Source organism: Melanerpes formicivorus, unplaced genomic scaffold (genome assembly GCF_026170545.1).
Source record: "Melanerpes formicivorus ecotype bairdi unplaced genomic scaffold, bMelFor1.0.p_v2 SCAF_9, whole genome shotgun sequence".
Taxonomy (NCBI): domain Eukaryota; kingdom Metazoa; phylum Chordata; class Aves; order Piciformes; family Picidae; genus Melanerpes; species Melanerpes formicivorus.
In genome coordinates, this window is record NW_027142361.1 from 15,755,702 (window position 1) to 15,778,183 (window position 22,482).

General features: G+C 50.3%; 1 protein-coding gene across 5 annotated transcripts in view; it reads right to left on the minus strand.

Annotated features, from left to right (window-relative positions):
- Positions 1 to 22,482, minus strand: part of EFR3B (EFR3 homolog B) — an 89,978-nt gene that overhangs the window by 42,885 nt on the left and 24,611 nt on the right. For 2 of the 5 annotated variants that reach the window (XM_068143148.1, XM_068143145.1), the window contains exons 1-4: positions 21,066 to 21,411; positions 6,797 to 6,873; positions 5,717 to 5,844; positions 493 to 643 (exon numbers count right to left, since the gene is read on the minus strand). In XM_068143148.1, the coding sequence (XP_067999249.1) occupies positions 493 to 643; positions 5,717 to 5,844; positions 6,797 to 6,873; positions 21,066 to 21,159 (450 nt within the window). In that variant the 5' untranslated portion in view covers positions 21,160 to 21,411. Of the gene's footprint in view, positions 1 to 492; positions 644 to 5,716; positions 5,845 to 6,796; positions 6,874 to 21,065; positions 21,412 to 22,482 lie in introns of those variants that run through there. The other 3 variants (XM_068143149.1, XM_068143150.1, XM_068143146.1) reach the window with 2 other exon arrangements.

Genomic DNA, 22,482 nt, shown 5'->3' on the forward strand with positions numbered 1-22,482 from the left:
GCCAGCTGGGATCAGCAGTTTGGGTGCTGGGGGGATGTCATCTGTGTTCATCTGTGCTCTTTGTTCTACATCTGTGACTGGCACATCCCCGCTCCACCTAAGCCATTTATTACACCCAGCAGCTCTGTTTAATCCAACCCTTTTCTGAGCACAAAGAGCTCCCAAAATCCATGGGGATCACCTCCTAAGTAGGTCTGTTGTCCAAAACTGCTGACAGGCCCCATGCCCTCGAGATTGTTTGCAGAATTCAATAAGAATGGAGGCATGGAAACAGAGATTGGAGACCAGTGACTGGTCACAGGCAGCACAGTGGGGTCTTGGAAACATCATGCATGGCAGGACACACAAGAGTGGACTCCATAAATCCTCCCTTTCAGCCCCTCCTTGTTCTTTCACAAGATTTCCTGCCCTGCCACCATGCAGAGATGTGGGGGGCAGCATCAATGTCAAGGTCAGCAGGGTGCTGTCACCTCCCACTGCACTCCTACTCACCGAGTTGGTCCCCAGGATCTGCATGTTGGGCTTCTCTGACTCCAGCAGCTTTGCAACCATCTTCAGGAAGCTCTCCACGAAGAGGTTGATGCTCTGGCAGTGGCAGGCCATGAGGAGCTGATCCAGGGCCTCCATGGCAACGCACACATAGCTGGAAGTGGGCAGAGACCAGCGTGATTCCCTGAGAGCAGCACAGGCTTGTGTCATCCCTCCTTCTTCCCTCTCCCAAACCTCCAGCAGAACACTAACCTGTCCTGGTCAATCAAAGAAGACAGCTTTTGACCATCAAGTCCAATCATTAATCCAGCACTGACAGGTCACCACTAAATCATGTCCCTCTGCAACACATCACCACAACTTTTCAACCCCTCCAGTGATAGTGATTCCCCCACTGCCCTGGGCAGCCTGTTCCAGGCCTTGACAACCCTTTTGGGGAAGAAATTGTTTCTCAAGTCCAACCTAAACCTCCTCTGGCACAACTTGAAGCTGTTTCCTCTTGTCATATCATTTGTTGCTTGGAAAAAAAGACCACCCCCACCTTTGTCCAACCTCCTTTCAGGGGAGAGTGAGAAGGTCTCCCTTGAGCCTCCTATTCTCCAGGCTAACCAACCCCAAGACCTCTCGTACAACCTCTGAGGTACCTGTTAGCAGGACACTGGAAATAAACCAAACTTTACATCTCCTTACCATCTCCCTTTGACTCCGGCTCTCCATGCAGCTGTGAATCTTTGTGCCACAGCAGCAGCAGCCACAATGAGCCCAGATCTCCTGATATGGTTGAAAGCAGGAGGTGGCAAGCCCAGAGCTCTTGATAACAAGCACAACTCCTCCTTTAACTTCCATTTTTCAAGGGAGCTTCTACAACAGGGGAGGTTTAGACTCGAGGTGAGGAGGAAGTTCTTCACCGAGCGAGTCATTCATCATTGGAACGGGTTGCCCAGGGAGGTGGTTGAGTCATCGACCCTGGAGGCGTTCAAGAGGAGATTGGACGTGGCACTTGGTGCCATGGTCTAGTCATGGGGTCTGTGTTGATAGATTGGAATCGATGATCCTCGAGGTCCTTTCCAACCTAAGTGATATTGTGATACTGTGATACTGTAACAGCTGGATTCACAGCCTGGGTAGAAAGCAGCAGCCAGCAGTTGTGCTACAAGAGGGAAACCTGAAAGCACCAATCTCAACAGTGGTAAGGTGGGCAGGAGCTGGTCCCTTCCAACCCCAAACATTCTATGATTCTATCATCTGCTTTCATCAGTCCCACCTGCACATTAAAGGAGGTGCCCAACAAACACCAGACTTTTAGGTTCCACCTGGCAAATCACAGTAAGACCAATCCCTCCTCCTGTGTTCTGTAAAATGGTTGAGCTCACACTGCAGCCAGTCCTGCAGATACCATTACAGCTCTTCCACATGCTGTGAAAGTAAGCAGCCAACTACTCCTTAGCTATAAAGCTCCAACCCATCTGTCAAACTGGGTTAAAACTGGCCCAGGGGTGAAAAAAGGCATGAAGTGATGAGTGAGGATCAACATGAAGCATCGAGCTCCTGCCTTGTAGGAGAAGACTGATAATACATTCTGTGCCCAATATTACTGCAAAAGCATGGCTTCTCTTCTGGGGAGGCCACCAAGAGGGAAAAGGCACCCTCATGGAGTTGTGACCTTTATTTAGAATAGAATAAACCAAACCAGGTTGGAAGAGACCTTCAAGATCATCGCGTCCAACCCATCAACCAATCCAACCCACCCAAACAGCTAACCCATGGCACCAAGCACCCCATCAAGTCTCCTTCTGAACACCTTCAATGACGGCGACTCCACCACCTCCCCGGGCAACCCATTCCATAGCGCAATCACTCTTTCTGTATAGAACTTCTTCCTAACATCCAACCTGAACCTCCCCTGGCGCAGCCTGAGACTGTGTCCTCTTGTTCTGGTACTGGGTGCCTGGGAGAAGAGACCATCATCAGCCTGTCTACAACCTCCCTTCAGGTAGTTGTAGAGAGTGATAAGGTCACCCCTGAGTCTCCTCTTCTCCAGGCTGAGCAACCCCAGCTCCCTCAGTCTTTCCTCATAGGGCTTGTGTTCCAAACCCCTCACCAACTTTGTTGCCCTTCTCTGGACTCGTTCCAGCAAGTCAACATCCTTCCTAAACTGAGGGGCCCAGAACTGGACACAGTACTCGAGGTGCGGCCTAACCAGTGAACTATACAGGGGCAGAATGACCTCCCTGCTCCTGCTGGCCACACTGTTCTTGATGCAGGCCAGGATGCCATTGGCCCTCCTGGCTGCCTGGGCACACTGCAGGCTCATGTTCAGCCTACCATCAACCAGCACCCCCAGGTCCCTCTCTGCCTGGCTGCTCTCCAGCCACTCTGACCCCAGCCTGTAGCACTGCATGGGGATTGCCGTAGCCAAAGTGCAGCACTCGGCACTTGGACTTGTTGAATGACATCCCATTGGACTCTGCCCATCTTTCCAGTCGGTTGAGGTCCCTCTGCAGAGCATCTCTACCCTCCAGCAGATCAACTCCTGCCCCCAACTTGGTGTCGTCAGCAAATTTACTGATGATGGACTCAATGCCCTCATCCAGATCATCAATAAAGATGTTAAAGAGCACAGGGCCCAGCACTGATCCCTGGGGCACACCACTAGTGACTGGCTGCCAGCTGGATGTGGCACCATTCACCACCACTCTCTGGGTTTGGCCATCCAGCCAGTTCCTAACCCATCGCAGTGTGCTCCCATCCAAGCCATGGGCTGACAGCTTGGCCAGCAGTTTGCTATGGGGGACGGTGTCAAAGGCCTTGCTGAGGTCCAGGTAGACTACATCAACAGGCCTCCCCACATCCACCAGGCGGGTCACCTGATCATAGAAGGAGATCAGGTTGGTCAGGCAGGACCTGCCCTTCCTAAATCCATGCTGGCTAGGCCTGATCCCTTGGCCATCCTGTAAGTGTTGTGTTATTGCACTCAGGATGACCTGTTCCATGATCAGTTCCCTCAGCTATTCCTCACAAGCCTTGTGCTCTAGATCCTTCACCAGCTTCATTGCTCTTCTTTGGATGTGCTCCAGCCCCTCAATGTCTTTCTTGGAGAGAAAGGCCGCAAACTGAACCCAGTATCCAAGGTACAGCCAAATCAAGGCTACCTCACACACAGGAGCCAGGTACCTATGTGCTCAGCTGCTCCTGTAATGCCTGGCTGTGGTTTCTGCAGCCACACTGCTCCAGCCAGCACTTACCTACAAACTGAAGGCTGATCCAAACCTATTTCAGACCTTTCAAAGTTAGAGCTTGATTCAGTCAGCTAGTGCTCCAACCCAATTACGTGCCTACATGCACCAGTGGTGGAGGAAGGAATCTATTCCCCTCCTCCTCCTGCTGAGGCTTGTCATCAGATGTCAGAAGTGGTTGAAAGCCTTTTCTTTTCCCAACATAGCCAAGCAGAGCCTGTTAACAGCTGCTGAACATGAGGCAGAGCTTTGAGTGTCCTGTCACTCCCAATGATGGGTGATGTGGAAGAGGCTTTGAAGGCTTTCCAACTTTTAACACTTAGGCTGCTGCCTTCTCTTCCCCCAGGATAAAAGGCAGGCTGAAGTTCACACCACGAAGTGGAGCCATGTTTGGCTGCCATGGCTTTGTTCAGGAGACAACAGGAATCAACCCAGGAGCTATTTCAAAGGGAAGGAGCCCTCCTGTGCTCCCCCCAGCCTGTCTAATCAGGGCAGTCAGCTATTCCCTTGCAGCAAACACAGCAAAACCATGCTGGAAGTGATGTGAGGAAGAAAGAAGAAGGGTTGGAACCCAGACAGGACCAGGCAGGTAGGTCAGACAGAGCAAACACAGCAATCCTCATTTAGCTCAGTGCAGCTCCATCACGTGTCCTCTGAAAAGCATCAGCACACTGCTCCTTCCTCTCACTCATGCTTGTGTCACATCCCCATAGCTCCAAAGAGATGTGCACGGGGTGCAACATGCCTAGGCCTGTCCTGAGTAGTTCTCAGCAAGCTGCAGCCATTGACATCTTGTTTACCTGCCTGCCTGCACCTAGCCAGGTTTCCATGAGGCTTTGAAAGAGCCACTGTGGACTTTTAAAGGTCAGGAGGTTATAGACATCTGATCCTATTAATCCCAGCATGGTGAGGGTTGGAGGGGACCTCTGGAGATCATCTAGTCCAATCCCCTGCTGAATCAGGCTCACCCAGAGCAGGCCGTCCACAAATGCGTCCAGGCAGGTTTGGAATCTCTCCAGAGGAGGAGACTCCACAGCCTCTCTGGGCAGCCAGAGCTCCAGCAGCCTCACAGGGAAGAGGTTTTAACTCCTGTTCAGATGGAACCTAAAGGGTTCCAGTTTAGCCTATTGCCCCTTGTCCTGTTGCTGGGCACCACTGAAAAAAGTGCCATCCTCTTGCCCCTGTCCTTTGGATACTGACAACACTGAGAAGATTCCCTCCCAGGCTGCTCTTCTCCAGGCTAAACAGCCCCAGGTCTTTCAGCTTTTCCTCCTCACAGAGATATTCCAGTCCCCTCAGCATCTTCATGGCCTCTGCTGGACTCTCCAGTAGTTCCCTGTCCCTCTTGAATGAGGGAGACCAGAACTGGACCCAGGAGTCCAGATGTGGCTTCTCTAGGGAAATAGAGGGGGAGAAGAACCTCCCTCGACCTGCTGGTCACACTCTTCCAAATGCACCTCAGGAGACCACTGGCCTTCTTGGCTATGAGAGCACATTGCTGGCTCATGGTGAACTTCTTGTCCACCAGTACTTCCAGGTCCTCTGCAGAGCTGCTTTCCGGCAGGTCAACCCCTGACCTGTACTGGTGCAGGACCCTACACTTGCCCTTGTTGAACTTCATGAGGTTCCTCTCCACTCAGCTCCTCAGCCTGTCCCACTCCAGCCTATTCCAATGATGGCCTGGAGGAATGATGGCAGTCCTCCTGCCAGGGACAAACACCACCCACATGCAAACTCTTCAAGCACAGTAAGGGATCCACTACATGGCTCCCAGCTTGCTTGCTCCCTTGCAACTTTGAAAGGTGTTTGCACGCTCTTGTGTTTCACGTTTGGAGGCAGACGATGCTTTGTTGTCTCTGCAGCATGCTCATAGCTTCAGGACACCTAGGAGCAGACAGATCCTCCCCCTTGCCTGAGCTCCCTCTGCTATTGAGTGGTCCATCATTAAGGCAGTAGTCCCTGGGGCAGCTGAGGCAGCCTGCAGACCTTACCCATATCGGTGCCGGCTCACATCTCGGATGAGCCGCTCGGAGAGGTAGGCGCCGATGCGATCCAGCTTCTCCGGGGCAGACAGGGCATAAAACGTCAGCTTCTCCATGTTGGTCTTCACCAGTCCATCCTGTAAAAGAGCAGCACAGGGTGTTATGGCCTCACACCCAGAGCTGGCAAACATCAGGAGCATCTCTGCAGAAAGCAGCTTTAGTTGGAAGACCTTTAAGATTATTGAGTCCAACCATTAACCCAGCACTGAATGGCCGCCACTAAACCATGGCCCTCAGCACCACATCTCCACAGTTTTCCAAGCCCTGCAGGGATGGGGACTCCACCAGTGCCCTGGGTTGCCTGTTCCAGGCCTTGACAACCCTTTCAGGGAAGAAACTGTTCCTCGTGTCCAACCTAAATCTCCTCTGGCACAACTTAAGGCCATTTCTTTATCTTATCAACCCCACTTCTCTCCAACCCCCTTTCAGGGGGTTACAGAGAGCCAGAAGGTCTCCCCTGAGTCTCCTTTTCTCCAGGCTAAACAACCCCAGTTCCCTCAGCCACTCCTTACAGGACCTGTTCTCCAGACCCTTCAACAATTTCATTGCCCTTCTTTGGACAGACTCCAACCCCATAATGTCCTTCATGGAGTGAGAGGCCCAAAACTGAACCCAGGATTTAAGGTGTGGCCTCACCAGTGCCCAGCAAAGGAGGATGACCCTGATCCCTGCCCCAGTCCTTCTGGGCACATATTGCTTATCCAAGTCACAATGTTGGTGGCCATCTTGGCCACCTGGGCACACTGCTGGTTCCACCTCAGCCAGCTGTCAACAACCCCAACTCCTTTTCCCTTGGAAATGGATGAACTTTAAAGGTCGCTTCCCACCTAACCCCTTGTATCATTTAATTTCTGATGAAAAACAGGCTTCAAGGGAAAAATCCAACCCTCTAGGCATCATATTACGGAGTCACAGCATCACCTGCCTCCCAGAAGCTGTTTCTGGGCAGGTCACACCACAACCCAAGCAGCAGAGCTTTGGTGTGTGAAGCATGGGAGCTTCAGCACAGGAAGCCAGAGCTTCATTTACCTCTGGGTCCTCGGGGAAGATATTGTCAACGAGTCTTTTGTAACGAGGCCGCAGGGCACCACAGCAGCCACACACACCTGGAAGAGAAGAGACAGAGTCAGTCAGCAGGGAGAAAATCCTCAGCTCCTGGGCAACCCCCCTGCATGGAGGTGTCCTTGGTGGAAAATGTATCTTTGGATTGACTGGGAAAGCCTGGGAAGAGGACAGAGCACCAAACTGTCAACATGCCAGAGTTTTGCAGACATAAAAACAACAAGGGAAGAAAACTGCAACTGTGAGGCAGGGAACTGGCTGGTGACCAACATCCTCTGATGCTGGACTGCTCTTCTTACCCAAGACAACAGCCTCCAGGGAGCAATATGTCCAATGTTTCCCTAAATCTGTGTCTCTGTACCTTGCAAAATCCTCTTTTGCAGGTCCTCAGACCAAGAACTCTTTCTTCCAACCGCTCACCCAAGGAGACACTATTCACACCATGCCCCATGGAGCTGGCAGTGATGAAGAGAGCCCAGGCTGCTGGAGACAGCCAGAGAGAAAAAGGGGAGACAGCACCTTATGAAGGCTATAAAAGGAAAGTGCAGTTCACTGTTTGCAACTCCAAAGCTGAGCTCATGACAAAGAGCAGAAAGTCCAAAGGCTGCAGGACCATGGTTCTTCTCCCCCAAGGGAGACACCAAGTGACCTGGTATTTCACAGGACACCCACACCAGCTGTTCTTTTTGAGCAGCTTTAGATGTGACAGTAGCTTGTCCCTGATGCACAAGCTGTGTAGCCTCTCCAAAAGTCAAAACACCTCACAGCAGCTACTCTACTCCACAGGCCAACAAATGATGAGCATCAACCTCATCCCAACTCATCCCAAAGCAATTAGCCCCCAGCCACCAAATATCCTGAACAGGGCTGTGATCCCCTCCTCTGCTTTCAGAAGGGATTGTTTGACACCTGGGTATTTCTCCTTGGGCCAGATCCTGTTCCTCAAGGCCACAGCACACCCTCCACTGCAGGCAGGGATCCCTCCATCTGCAGTCTGGGGTCGAGGTGAGCTCTCAAGCATCAAGCATGGGAATAGCTGGAGCACAAGTGAGTTCAGCATCTGTAGGCCCCTCCACTGTCATATATGCTCCTACAAAAAGCTGTACCAGCTCTGTCCTGCCTCCTGGCCATCTACAGAGTTTATGTTAAGAAAGAATCACAGAACATTAGGGGTTGGAAGTGACCTCAAAATATCATCTAGTCCAACCCCCCTGCCAGAGCAGGATCACCTCCAGGGGAAAAAGGGATTTCTGGACACATTACCCTCCCCAGCACTGCTCCAAAGGCTTTCCGTGCCAGGATCCCTCCTCTCCAGCACAATGCATTTTTCCCTGGGAGCATGGTGTTACTGGGTGTGACCATTTGAGACTGTCCCCTTAAGAAAGGGAATATGGCGGACGGAAGTTGGTAAACGAAAAGAAGGATCTAAACTAATTTCATTGGTAGAGTGGGAGGAAGCACCTTCTGAAATGGGAGTGCAGGAGGGTATCCTGGGCATTCCGGCACTTTTATCTTCAGTCTTTCTTCCACTCCTCCGCCAAGCAGCAGCTCTCTCTGTTCTGGGCTTTCGGCCAAGGATTGACCTTGATCCATCCTAGGGTGCTGAGAGAGCTGGCGGATGTGCTAGCTAGGCCACTCTCCATCATTTTCCTCCAGTCCTGGCTCACAGGTGAGGTCCCAGATGACTGGAAACTGGCCAACGTGGTCCCCATCCACAAGAAGGGTCGGATGGAGGAACCTGGAAACTACAGGCCAGTCAGCCTGACCTCAGTGCCAGGGAAAGTGATGGAGCAGATTATCCTGGCAGCAATAACTGCGCACCTGAAGGATGGCCAAGGGCTCAGGTCCAGCCAACATGGATTCAGGAAGGGCAGATCCTGCCTCTCCAACCTGATCTCTTTCTATGATCAGGTGACCCATCTGGTGGATGTGGGGAGGCCTGTGGATGTGGTCTACCTAGACTTCAGCAAGGCCTTTGACACCGTCCCCCACAGCAAACTGCTGACTAAGCTGTCAGCCCGTGGCTTGGACCACTACACTCTGTGCTGGGTTAGGAACTGGCTGGAGGGCCGGGCCCAGAGAGTGGTCGTGAACGGTGCCGCATCCAGCTGGAGGCCAGTCACCAGTGGTGTCCCCCAGGGATCAGTGCTGGGCCCTGTCCTCTTCAACATATTCGTTGATGATCTGGATGAAGGGGTAGAGTCAGTCATCAGCAAGTTTGCAGATGACACAAAGTTAGGGGCAGATGTTAGTCAATTAGAGGGTAGAAAGGCTCTGCAGAGGGACCTCGACCGACTGGAAAGATGGGCAGAGTCCAATGGGATGGCTTTCAACAAGTCCAAGTGCCGAGTGCTGCACTTTGGCTACGGCAATCCCATGCAGAGCTATAGGCTGGGGTCGGAGTGGCTGGAGAGCTCCCAGACAGAGAGGGACCTGGGGGTACTGATCGACAGCCACCTGAATATGAGCCAGCAGTGTGCTCAGGTGCCCAGGAGGGCCAATAGCATTCTGGCCTGCATTAGGAATAGTGTGGCCAGCAGGAGCAGGGAGGTCATAGTGCCCCTGTACTCTGCTCTGGTTAGGCCGCACCTTGAGTACTGTGTCCAGTTCTGGGCTCCTCAGTTTAAGAAGGACATTGAGACACTTGAGCGTGTCCAGAGAAGGGCAACAAGGCTGGTGAGAGGCCTTGAACACAAGCCCTATGAGGAGAGGCTGAGGGAGCTGGGATTGTTTAGCCTGGAGAAGAGGAGGCTCAGGGGTGACCTTATTGCCCTCTACAACTACCTGAAGGGTGGTTGTAGCCAGGAGGGAGTTGGCCTCTTCTCCCAGGCAACCAGCACCAGAACAAGGGGACACAGTCTCAAGCTGCGCCAGGGGAGGTTCAGACTCGAGGTGAGGAGGAAGTTCTTCACCGAGCGAGTCATTCGGCATTGGAATGGGTTGCCCAGGGAGGTGGTTGAGTCATCGACCCTGGAGGCGTTCAAGGGGAGATTGGACGTGGCACTTGGTGCCATGGTCTAGTCATGGGGTCTGTGGTGTCAGGTTGGACTCGATGATCCTCGAGGTCCTTTCCAACCTAAGTGATATTGTGATACTGTGATACTGTGAAGATCGCCTGACCTTGTTCTCATGGGTGACTTCAACCTGCCTGATAGCTGCTGGGATCTTAACACAGCAGAGAGGAGGCAATCTAGGAGGTTCTTAGAATGCATGGAGGACAGCTTCTTATCCCAGGTGCTGTGAGAGCCTACCAGAGTTAAGGCTATGCTTGACCTCCTCTTCACCAATAGGGAAGGGCTGGTGGGTGATGTGGTGGTCGGAGGGTGTTTAGGGGTCCAGGAGAGCTGGGCCTACTTCCAGGAAGAACTGTTGAAGGCGCAGGCACAGGCTGTGCCAATGTGCCGGAAGATGAGCTGCCGGGGCAGACAGCCAGCCTGGATGGGTAATGAACTTTTAATAGAACTAAGGGAAAAAAAGAGGGTGTATCATCTTTGGAAGAAAGGTGAGGCAACCCATGAAAAGTTTAAGGATGTTGCTAGGTCTTGTAGGAAGAAAATTAGGGTGGCAAAAGCACATTTGGAGCTTAGACTGGCCTCTGCCGTGAAGGACAACAAAAAGTCCTTCTATAAATATATTAATATCAAGAGGAAGGGCAAGGACAACCTCCACTCCTTTGTGGACACGGAGGGGAACATTGTAACAAAGGATGAGGAAAAGGCAGAGTTGCTTAACACCTTATTTGCCCCAGTTTTTACTAGAAGGGCAGAACGTCTTCCTGACAGCTGGCCTGCAGAGCTGGCAGAAGGAGCCAGGGAGCTGCAGAGTTTTCCTCTGTTTCTGAATGGGGTAGTTGGTGATCTGCTCAGCCACTTGGATCCCCACAAGTCCATGGGACCAGATGGGATCCATCCTAGGGTGCTGAGAGAGCTGGCAGATGAGCTGGCCAAGCCACTCTCCATCATTTTTCAGCAGTCCTGGCTCACTGGAGAGGTCCCAGAGGACTGGAAGCTGGCCAACATGGTGCCCATCCACAAGAAGGGCCAGTTGGATGAGCCAGGGAATTATAGGCCTGTCAGCCTGACCTCAGTGCCAGGCAAGCTTATGGAACAGGTCATCTTGAGTGCAATCACACAGCACTTAGAGGATGGCCAAGGGATCAGGCCCAGCCAGCATGGATTTAGGAAGGGCAGGTCCTGCCTGACCAACCTGATCTCCTTCTACGATCAGGTGACCCATCTGGTGGATGTGGGGAGGCCTGTGGATGTAGTCTACCTGGACTTCAGCAAGGCCTTTGACACTGTCCCCCACAGCAAACCCATGGCCAACCTGTTAGCCCATGGCTTAGATGGGAGCACACTGCGATGGGTTAGGAACTGGCTGGAGGGCCGAGCCCAGAGAGTGGTGGTAAATGGTGCCACATCCAGCTGGTGGCCAGTCAGTAGTGGAGTCGCCCAGGGATCAGTGCTGGGTCCAGTGCTCTTTAACATCTTTATTGATGATCTGGATGAGGGCATTGAGTCCATCATCAGTAAATTTGCTGACGACACCAAGCTGGGGGCAGGAGTTGATCTGCTGGAGGGTAGAGAGGCTCTGCAGAGGGACCTCGACAGGCTGGACAGATGGGCAGAATCCAACGGCATGAGATTTAACACATCCAAGTGCCAGGTTCTGCACATCGGCCACAACAACCCCATGCACTGCTACAGGCTGGGGTCAGAGTGGCTGGAGAGCAGCCAGGCAGAGAGGGACCTGGGGGTACTGGTCGATGGCAGGCTGAACATGAGCCTGCAGTGTGCCCAGGCAGCCAGGAAGGCCAATGGCATCCTGGCCTGCATTAAGAACAGTGTGGCCAGCAGGAGCAGGGAGGTCATTCTGCCCCTGTACACTGCACTGGTGTGGCCGGTTGACGTTGCCCCCTTAAGAAAGGGAATATGGTGGACGGAAGTTGGGAAACGGAAGGAATAGTCTAAACTAATTTCATTGGACGAGTGGGAGGAAGCACTTTTCTGAGCTGGGACTATACTGAGTTTCTCCAGCACCTTATCTTCAGTCTTGCTTCCGCCTTTCTACGGTGCGGCTGCTCTCTGTCCCTGTGCTGGGCTTTCTGCCAAGGCTCCGACCTTGAGAGAAAAACTGATAAGGCCTGTATTAACTCCTTTCCAATTAACACAAAACTGCTTTTAACTTCTTTCTTTCGCTCTCTCTCTCTTCTAACCTAATCTGGGGAAAGGGGGGAAAGAGGGGAGAGAGGAGGTGGGGAACCCCCCTCTCTGCCGAGAGGGGTTCACTCTCATTTCTGTGTTACTCTGTTGTATATCTTTGTATATATTGTAGATATTGTAAATTTGTAAATATCTCCCTGCAAACCCTACATCGCTTTGTAAATATAGCTCCACTGCTTTGCTAATTCAGCTTGCGAGTTTTTTTTTCCTTTCCCTTCAATTTTTTTTTCCCCTTTACTTTACAAGGGGGAAGGGAGGAGGCTTCTCGGCCTTGCCCTTCCACCCACCACATTTTTTTTTTATTGGCGTACCCAACGTGCGGCAGATAATTAGTTTAATTTATTATTTGATTGATTTAGTGTTTTCTAGCTGAATTAGCAAACATGAAGGTATTGTGGTTTGTGGAGCGATTATTCTTTTCAATTTTTGGGGCTCTGGTTTACAGGTATTGTTTGGGTTTGATTTTGGATTACCTGGGTAAATATTTGGTGCGGACAATTTATATGTAGGTTATGTATAGAGTTAAATTATGGTATGGAAAATGTATTAATATCTTATGGCCAGTGAGATACAGGAATGTTACCTCCACCACTCTCCCAATTGAGATAAAGAGTTTTAAGATTCCGCCTGAGGAGACAGTAACTTTAGGTGATGCCTGGGATCCAAAGGTGATTTATGTGATGTGTATAAATCTGTTGCTGGTGATGGTAATTGCATATTTACTGTTCTCTCTGCGGCGAGAGAGAAAGATATCCAGAGCTTGTTTTGTTATTAAAACTAGATCAAAAAGGAAACGCCGTGGCTCTAGATCAGTCCCAGAGTCATCTAGTGACGAGGACTGTGGAGAATCCGTGTCAGTCAAAAAGAAGGCTAAAAAGTTAATTGGTAAAGCAGCTCTAAATGACTTTTCTGCTGATTCTGGCAAGCAGCCAAGGGCATCGGCTGGTATCAACATGGCACCTACTCCTTCTCCTACTCCTTCTCCTTCTTCTTCTCCATCGGCCATTAACGGAGCAACGTCACGTCCACCCAATCCCTCGTTGGGACCGGAAGTCACTGCCCCAGCAGCTGATTTATCTCAGGACCTGTCAGCTTCTATTAAGGTGGCTGTAAATTCAAACACAGCTCCAGTTAAGGTGGCTCCTTTAAAGACTAGAGCTGGAAAGGCCAAAGATGGAGAAGAAGAGGAGGAGACTGATCCTGGTGAGGGGCCCTCTACTCTAAAAGATCCTGCTCAGGAGGAAGAGAAGGTTTGTTTTAAAGATCTAGCTAACCTAGTGAGATCAAAGCAGGATAGAGATGAAGCTAGGAAAGCAGCTGGCAAAGGTGGTTCTCAGCTTAAAGAGATCCTTAGGAGAATGACAGCAGGATTTTATGGGCAAAGAATTCAGGGAGATGAAGATGAAGATGATATTACGGACTGTTCGTCACCACGGGAGGAATTGCGAAATGTCCGTAAAGATTTCACCAGGGCAGATAAGGAGCCAGTTCTAGCTTGGCTTAGTAGGTGTTATGATACAGGTGCTTCAGCTCTAACAGTTGGAGACAAGTCAGCAGCTCAGTTAGGAACTCTCTCAAGGGACAATGGAATAGATAGACATCTAGGCGAAGCTCTCGGTAAGGTTAATCTGTGGATACGCCTTTTAATAGCGGTTGCCCTGAGATACCCTTCCCGAGATGATCTTCCATGGAATCCTAAACCCTGGACTACCATAGATGAGGGAATTAAGCGCTTGAGAGAATTTGCTGTTAGAGAGCTACTCTATGGTGAACATGAAACTCTGAATCCTGATGACATTCCTGTGGGTATTGGTCTTGCTAAAAAGATCATCAAGCTTGCTCCTTCTAATTATGCAAACATTCTGGCAAGCAGAATTGTGTCAAGAAGTTATGGTGGAGCTTCTCCTACGGTTGGCCAATTCAGTGATCAAATGAGACAATTGGAGGATAGCATGACACGTGGTTCTTTGGTTTCAGCCATTGAAACTCTGTCTGGAAAAATTGAGAATTGCATGAAGGATCTGAAAGATTCCATATACCAATTGGCACAGAGGGATAATTTCAATTCTTCCTCCAGGTGGGTACAAGTTTCATCTGTAAGGAATACACGTCCTCCAAGGAGGTCATTCCAAAACAGGACATTCCAAAACAGGTCATTCCAAAACAGACCACCAAGGCAATCACGTAGAACTATTTGGATAACTCTGCGTGATCAGTTTGGTGAGAACATGAACTGCTGGGATGGCCAACCAACTGCTAATCTTTTCAGGAGACTGAGGGAATTGCAAAGTGGCAGAACTCGAGGTAGCAATACCAGAAGGGTAGCTGTTACTTCCACAGTTCCCCAGAACGACTCTTATGGCTCCAACAGTGGCTCCAGTTATAACATGCAAAGTTATAACCCTGCACAATATGTGCAATGCACATGTGCGCATGTTCCCCATAACTAGGGGTGCCCTGCCTCCCGCCAGGGGGAGGAGAGGGATAACAGAGATAATAGAATATATTGGGATGTGTACATCCAGTGGCCTGGCACTTCACAATTTCGGAAGTACAGGGCCTTGGTTGACACAGGAGCTCAGTGCACCATAATACCATCAAATTATCAAGGATCAGAGTCTATAACTATTCTGGGAGTCACTGGTGGATCTCAAGAGTTAAGTAAGGTAGAAGTTAATATAAGTTTGACTGGTAAACAATGGAGGAAGCATACAGTTGTGACCGGACCTGACGCACCTTGTATTTTGGGAATTGATTTTCTGAGAGAAGGGCGTTTCAAGGACCCTAGAGGTTACAAATGGGCTTTTGGAGTAGCTTCTATAGAAATTGATGGACAAAAATTGAAGCTGTCTGCCAGACCTGAACTTTCTGATGAATCTGCAGTTGTGGGACAACATAAGATACAGGACATTAAATTGCCGGTTGCTTCTCAGACTGTGCATCACAGACAATACAGACCCAACCGTGACTCTTTGTTGCCCATTCAGAATCTGATTCGTCAGTTGGAGAGTCAGAAAGTCGTCACCAAAACTCATTCACCTTTCAACAGTCCAGTGTGGCCTGTGCGGAAGCAGAATGGAGACTGGCGTCTGACGGTAGACTACCGAGCCCTAAATGAAGTAAAACCACCTATGAGTGCAGCAGTACCAGACATGATGGAGCTACAGTATGAGCTGGAATCCAAAGAGGCCAAATGGTATGCTACCATAGACATTGCTAATGCATTTTTCTCTATTCCCATAGCAGAGGAATGCAGGCCTCAGTTTGCTTTCACCTGGAGAGGAATCCAGTACACTTTCAACAGATTGCCAATGGGCTGGATCCACAGCTCAAGCATCTGTCATGCGGTGATCCACGATGCTCTGGAGAAAGGAGGTGCTCCAGAACACATCCAGTTCATCGATGATATCATCGTCTGGGGCAAAACTGCTGAGGAAGTCTTCAAGAAAGGTAACAAAATCATTGACATTCTTCTGAATGCAGGTTTTGCCATCAAGCGAGACAAGGTGAAAGGACCTACCACAGAAATTCAGTTTCTGGGAGTGAAGTGGCAGGATGGACGCCGACACATTCCAGTGGATGTGGTAAATAGAGTCTCCACCATGGCAAGTCCCACCAACAAGCAAGAGACCCTACGTTTCTTAGGAATAGTGGGATTTTGGAGACTACACATTCCTGGATACAGTCAGATTGTGAAACCTCTGTATGATGTGACTCGAAAGAGAAACCATTTCCACTGGGGACCTGAACAACAAGCAGCCTTTGACCAGATAAAGCAAGAGGTGGTTCAAGCAATGGGTCTGGGACCTGTCCGAGATGGTCCAGACATTAAGAACATTTTGTACACGGCTGCAAGTGACAATGGTCCAACCTGGTGCTTGTGGCAAAAAGCTCCAGGTGAGACACGTGGACGACCTCTTGGTTTCTGGAGTCGAGGTTACAGAGGTTCAGAGGCTAATTATACTCCAACAGAGAAAGAAATTTTAGCTGCCTATGAAGGAGTAAAAGCATCTTCTGAAGTGATTGGAACTGAATCACAACTTCTCTTAGCTCCCAGATTACCAGTTTTGAATTGGATGTTCAAAGGCAAAGGATCCACACCACATCATGCCACAGACTCAACGTGGTCTAAGTGGATGGCTCTGATAACACAGAGAGCTCGAATGGGAAATCTTGAAAGACCTGGTCTAGTGGAGGTGATCTCAAGTTGGCCTGAAGGTATCAACTGTGCTAAACCTCCAGAGGAGAAAGTAACCCGTGCTGAGGAAGCTCCTCCTTACAATGACCTTTCTGATGATGAAAAGAAGTATGCTTTGTTCACAGACGGTTCCTGTCGTCTTGTTGGAAACAAGCGAAGGTGGAAGTCTGCAGTGTGGAGTCCAACACGCCGAGTTGCAGAAGCAAAAGATGGAGAAGGAGAATCCAGTCAGTTCGCAGAGGTAAAAGCTGTCCAGCTAGCTCTCGACGTGGCTGAACGTGAGAGATGGCCAAAGCTTTATCTCTACACCGACTCATGGATGGTAGCCAATGCTCTATGGGGTTGGCTAAAGAACTGGAAGAAGAGTGGTTGGCAGAGAAAAGGAAAACCCATTTGGGCAGCCAACCTATGGCAGGACATTGCTGATCGAATCGAGAGAATTCCGGTGAAAGTGAGACACATCAATGCTCACATTCCTAAGAGCAAAGCTACTGAGGAACAGCAACACAACCATCAGGCAGATCTAGCTGCAAGAGTTTCTCAAGTAGACATGGACTCTAATCTTGATCTCGACTGGAAACACCGAGGTGAGATATTCTTAGCTCGGTGGGCTCACGATTCGTCAGGACATCAAGGCAGAGATGCAACATACCAATGGGCTCGTGACAGATCCATAGACATTTCCATGGATGCTATCACACAAGTCATCCATGACTGTGACATTTGTGCTGCTATTAAGCAGGCAAAACGACTTAAGCCCTTGTGGTATGGTGACAGATGGTCCAAGTACAAGTATGGTGAAGCTTGGCAGATTGACTACATCACTCTACCACGTTCTCGTTCTGGTAAGCAATACGTGCTTACTATGGTAGAAGCAAACACTGGATGGTTGGAAACTTATCCAGTTCCACATGCAACTGCACGCAACACCATTCTTGGTCTGGAGAGACAGATCCTGTGGAGACACGGAACTCCGGAGAGGATCGAGTCAGACAACGGAACTCATTTCAAGAACAACCTTGTAAAGAACTGGGCAAAAGAGCACGGTATTGAGTGGATATTCCACATTCCCTACTATGCACCAGCTTCAGGGAAGATTGAACGCTACAACGGTTTGTTGAAGACCACTCTCAAAGCCATGGGGGGTGGATCTTTGAAAAACTGGGAAAAACATTTAGCACAAGCAACCTGGCTGGTAAATAGTAGAGGTTCAGTGAACCGAGCTGGACCTGCACATTCAGATTTGCTACGGAAAGTAGAAGGTGATAGAGTTCCTGTTGTTAGAGAAAAGAACCTGTTAGGTAAAACTGTTTGGGTATTTTCACCCTCAGGAGAGGCTAAACCTGTCCGAGGGGTGGTTTCAGCTGAAGGTCCGGGTCATACTTATTGGGTAATGCAGGAGAATGGTGAAATTCAGTGTATTCCACAAAGAAATTTAACTTTAGCTGAAAGAGGTTAATTTCGAACTGCTGTACAGCTACATCGCGTCCAAAGGAAGAATCAATGAGGAATCTATGGTGCACGAACCCTGAGATCCCTGAGAGCCCTGAGTCAACTAAGAGACCCTGAGAATCCCTGTTTCCCTTTTCTTCGCTTCATCGGTGAAGAAATGAACTGTTTTCCATTTTTCTCATTTTCTGATTTTCTTGGACTTTTGAATCATCTACATCTGAGCATAGCCGGAATGGACTATGAACTTTACTCACAAACTGTAAATATCGTTTTGGATTGGATGGACAGTATGAACAACCAATGAAATTGTTTAGAAGGGGTGGACTGTGGCCGGTTGACGTTGCCCCCTTAAGAAAGGGAATATGGTGGACGGAAGTTGGGAAACGGAAGGAACAGTCTAAACTAATTTCATTGGACGAGTGGGAGGAAGCACTTTTCTGAGCTGGGACTATACTGAGTTTCTCCAGCACCTTATCTTCAGTCTTGCTTCCGCCTTTCTACGGTGCGGCTGCTCTCTGTCCCTGTGCTGGGCTTTCTGCCAAGGCTCCGACCTTGAGAGAAAAACTGATAAGGCCTGTATTAACTCCTTTCCAATTAACACAAAACTGCTTTTAACTTCTTTCTTTCGCTCTCTCTCTCTTCTAACCTAATCTGGGGAAAGGGGGGAAAGAGGGGAGAGAGGAGGTGGGGAACCCCCCTCTCTGCCGAGAGGGGTTCACTCTCATTTCTGTGTTACTCTGTTGTATATCTTTGTATATATTGTAGATATTGTAAATTTGTAAATATCTCCCTGCAAACCCTACATCGCTTTGTAAATATAGCTCCACTGCTTTGCTAATTCAGCTTGCGAGTTTTTTTTTCCTTTCCCTTCAATTTTTTTTTCCCCTTTACTTTACAAGGGGGAAGGGAGGAGGCTTCTCGGCCTTGCCCTTCCACCCACCACAACTGGTTAGGCCACACCTCGAGTACTGTGTCCAGTTCTGGGCCCCTCAGTTTAGGAAGGATGTTGACTTGCTGGAACGAGTCCAGAGAAGGGCAACGAAGTTGGTGTGGGGTTTGGAACACAAGCCCTATGAGGAGAGACTGAGTGAGCTGGGGCTACTTAGCCTGGAGAAGAGGAGACTCAGGGGTGACCTTATTGCTCTCTACAACTACCTGAAGGGAGGTTGTAGACAGGCAGAGGTTGGTCTCTTCTCCCAGGCAGCCAGCACCAGAACAAGAGGACACAGTCTCAGGCTGCGCCAGGGGAGGTTCAGGCTGGAGGTCAGGAGGAAGTTTTACACAGAGAGAGTGATTGCTCATTGGAATGGGCTGCCCGGGGAGGTGGTGGAGTCACCATCCCTGGAGGTGTTCAGGAGGAGACTTGACAGGGTGCTTGGTTGCATGGTTTAGTTGATTGGGTGGTGTTGGGTGATAGGTTGGACGTGATGATCTTGAAGGTCTCTTCCAACCTGGTCTGGTCTATTCTATTCTATTCTATTCTATTCTAAACCTCCCCTGGTATAACTTGAGACCATTTCCTCTTGTCCTGTTGTTTGTTCCTTAAGAGAAGAGATTGACCTCCATCTCATTCCCACTTCCTTTCAGTGAGTTCACAAACTCATAGTATCAATAAGGTTGGAAAAGACCTTGGAGATCATCAAGCCCAATCTGAGAGAGTTGTAGAGAGAGAAGGTCTCCACTAAGCCTCCTTTTCTCCAGGCTGAACAACACCAGTTCCCTCAGCTGCTCCTCGCAACACTTGTGCTCCAGACCTTTCACCAGGTTTGTTGCACTTCTCTGGAGATGCTTCAGCACTCCAATGTCCTTCTTGGCCTGAAGGGAACCCAAGATTCCAGGTGCAGCCTCACTGGTGCCGAATAAAGGCGGACAACCCCTGCCCTGGTCCTGCTGTCCACCCTATTGCTGCTACTTTCCCTGTATCCAACATTTAATTTCCAAGTCTCAGCTCTGCTGCTCTCCTTCTCAGCCCCCTTCAATTGATTTTGCTCTCTTTTCCAAAGCACCTTTAATCTGGTCTCTTAATAAATCCTCCTTTGCCACTCATCCAAAAGAGTGTCTGACGAGCTCCTGGATCCTCGCAATGAATTCCCCTTGGCTGCATGTTGGGTCACACATCTCTGCCGGCGTTTGGGCAGGAGCTCTCCTCACAATTTTCCCTGTAAGCCATCCCATTAGCCAAGAAGCCAGGTCCCCTCCACCTCCTGCAGCTTCCTCAGTAATTATCTCACCTCCACAAATGAGACCTCAGAGTATTTTCATCGCTAATGCATGTTCCTAGCCCTGGGAAAGAGCGAAGAGCCCAGCAGTGTTCCCAGTCCACCACCCTCATTCTGATGAATGAAGATGAAGAGCAAACACAGCAAGGATCTCATCAATAATAACAGTGTAATTAAATGCAATGCCTTCCCCCTCACCTAACTCGACCTCTTCTTGCAGAGCTATGAAGTTCTAAAGGCCTCACCTAAAGAATGCAGCAGCAGGAGCCAGATGCAGACCCGAAGAAGTTCCCAGGCGGGGAGCATCTCACCATTCCCACAGGTCCACACGGGGAAGGCAGGAATGCTACTCAGTCTACTCAGTCTACCACATCAAGCTACCAGTAGGAAGGATCCCACCCCAGATCAGCAGGACAGGACTTCCTACAGAGCAGTGCCTCCAATTGAGACTCTCTGATCTCTAGTGAGAGGGCTGAGCTCCCTGTAGCAGGGCACTGAAAGGGTCTCTCTTGCTCTGCTTGCATGAAACCAAGAGAAACTTTCCTGCCCCAAACCCCGTTTTCCCTTCCCCAAACCCATTCCTTCTCTTGGTGATGCCCACCATGGACATACACAGGCACAGTGAGGGAGACCATAAACCCTTTTTAAGCAGAGTAAAAATGACACAGAGCTTGAGGAGAGAGGAATATTTCACCTTGTTTTACTTCCCCTGGTCCAAGAGCTCTCCAGGGAGCAACAAACCCAAGCGTGGTCCTGATGCCAGGGCTGAAATAAGCCCTAGGTTTGGTCTATATGGGACTCCCCAGACCCTCCCAGAACCAAACCCTGATGCTGGGGCTAGGAAAAAAAGCCCTCCTAAGAAGCTAGATTACTCAACAAGGGTCTCAGATTTCTTCTCCCAGTCACTGGTTTGCCTTTAGCATTCACTACACTGACCCCAGGAACCTTGGGCCACAAGCCCCTAACCTGAGAGCAAGGCACTGACTAGCAGCATCCACCCCACAAGAACAAAACCCTGCAGCCACATGAGAACCCTCCATCCCAGACTGGCACAAGGCTGAAGGTCACCAGTAGCCACAGCAGCTCCCCCATCCCATGAGATCCAACCCGGCACCCCGGGGAAACGCCAGGCGGGGTGAAGGTACCTGCTCCAGCCACGTGCAGCATCTCCAAGGAGCAAGAAGGGCCGTCGGCACAGATCCGCAGTGTGGGGCCAAGAGCCCAGGTAGTCAAAGCCATCGTGTCCGGGGCAAACCGGGGGGCTCGGGGCGCCGGGTGTTTCTCTCCTCCTGGCCAAGCAGCAGGCGGGGCCAGCCCAGCGGCAGCATCGCTGCAGGAGATGCTCAGCCGAGCGGGAGCAGCCGTTTAAATAAATAAGGGAGCTTTCAGCGCGGCTGCTGAGTCACCCAGGCGGCTCCGATGGCAGCCGGGAACGGCGCTGGCTTTGCTCTGAACGGGGACGCGGGGGTGGCCGGGGGGAGCTGGGCATTTCGGAGAGCCCTGCAGGGTGGGGCCAAGGGTGTTTTTTTCAGGGTCCTTTGAGCTCAAAGCTCTCGCATTCCGTACATAGGCGAAGCATTATGGCTCGTTTGAGGGCAGGGCTAACAAGGGGGGAGGCTCCGCAGGTCAGAGCTGACCCCAAAACAGCATCCAGGGATGCGACAGACACACCAGCATGGACCTGCACAGTGCGTCATGCTCTCCTCCTGCTGGCAGCCTGCCGGGACGTGGATTTTCTTAATTATGAGGTAAATGGAGGCATGGAGAAATGTCACTTGAGCCCCCTCCCTATGGAGGGAATATGGTGAGAAGCCAAGGAGCCGCATCAGCTCCCATAGTGACCCAAGGGTTGGTCTGCACTCCTGCAACAAGCAGCAGGACAAGAGGAAAAAGGCCTCAGGTTGTGCCAGGGGAGGCTTAGGTTGGATATAAGGAATAATTTCTTCCCTGTAAAGGGTTGTCAAGCCCTGAAACAGGCTGCCCAGGGAAGTGGTGGAGTCCCCATCCCTGGAGGAGCTAAAAGACATGGAGTTACGGTGCCGAGGGACATGGTTTAGTGGTGACCTGGCAGTGATGGTTAACAGTTGGACTCAATGATCTTATAAGTCTCTTTCAACCAAAGCAATTCTATGACTATGATTTGAGGGACAGGACACCCTGGATGGGACATGGTTGGAAGGTTAACTTGTCTGAAGACCAGCAAAACTGGCCTGAAGCCCACCATGGGGACCCATCTCGTGGGATGGGCATAGCCTCATCTCGGGGCAGGGTTTGGTTTGTCCCCCAGGACATGGTTTAGTGATGACCTGGCAGTGCAGGACCTGACAGCTGGACTCAACGATCTCAAAGGTCTTTTCTAACCTAAACCATTCTGATTCTAGCTATGATTCACATGTCCCCTACTTCCACACCTGCCTGGGGCACCCTGGCAGCATTTACTGAGCTCTTCAGGCTGTGGCAGGCCACATCTGCACTGTCCCTGGGGTGGGGGCAAAGCAAGCCAAAAGGCTTTGCTTTGATAGTTCTGCTCTGAGAAAGTTGATCTAATTTGGGATAATTACA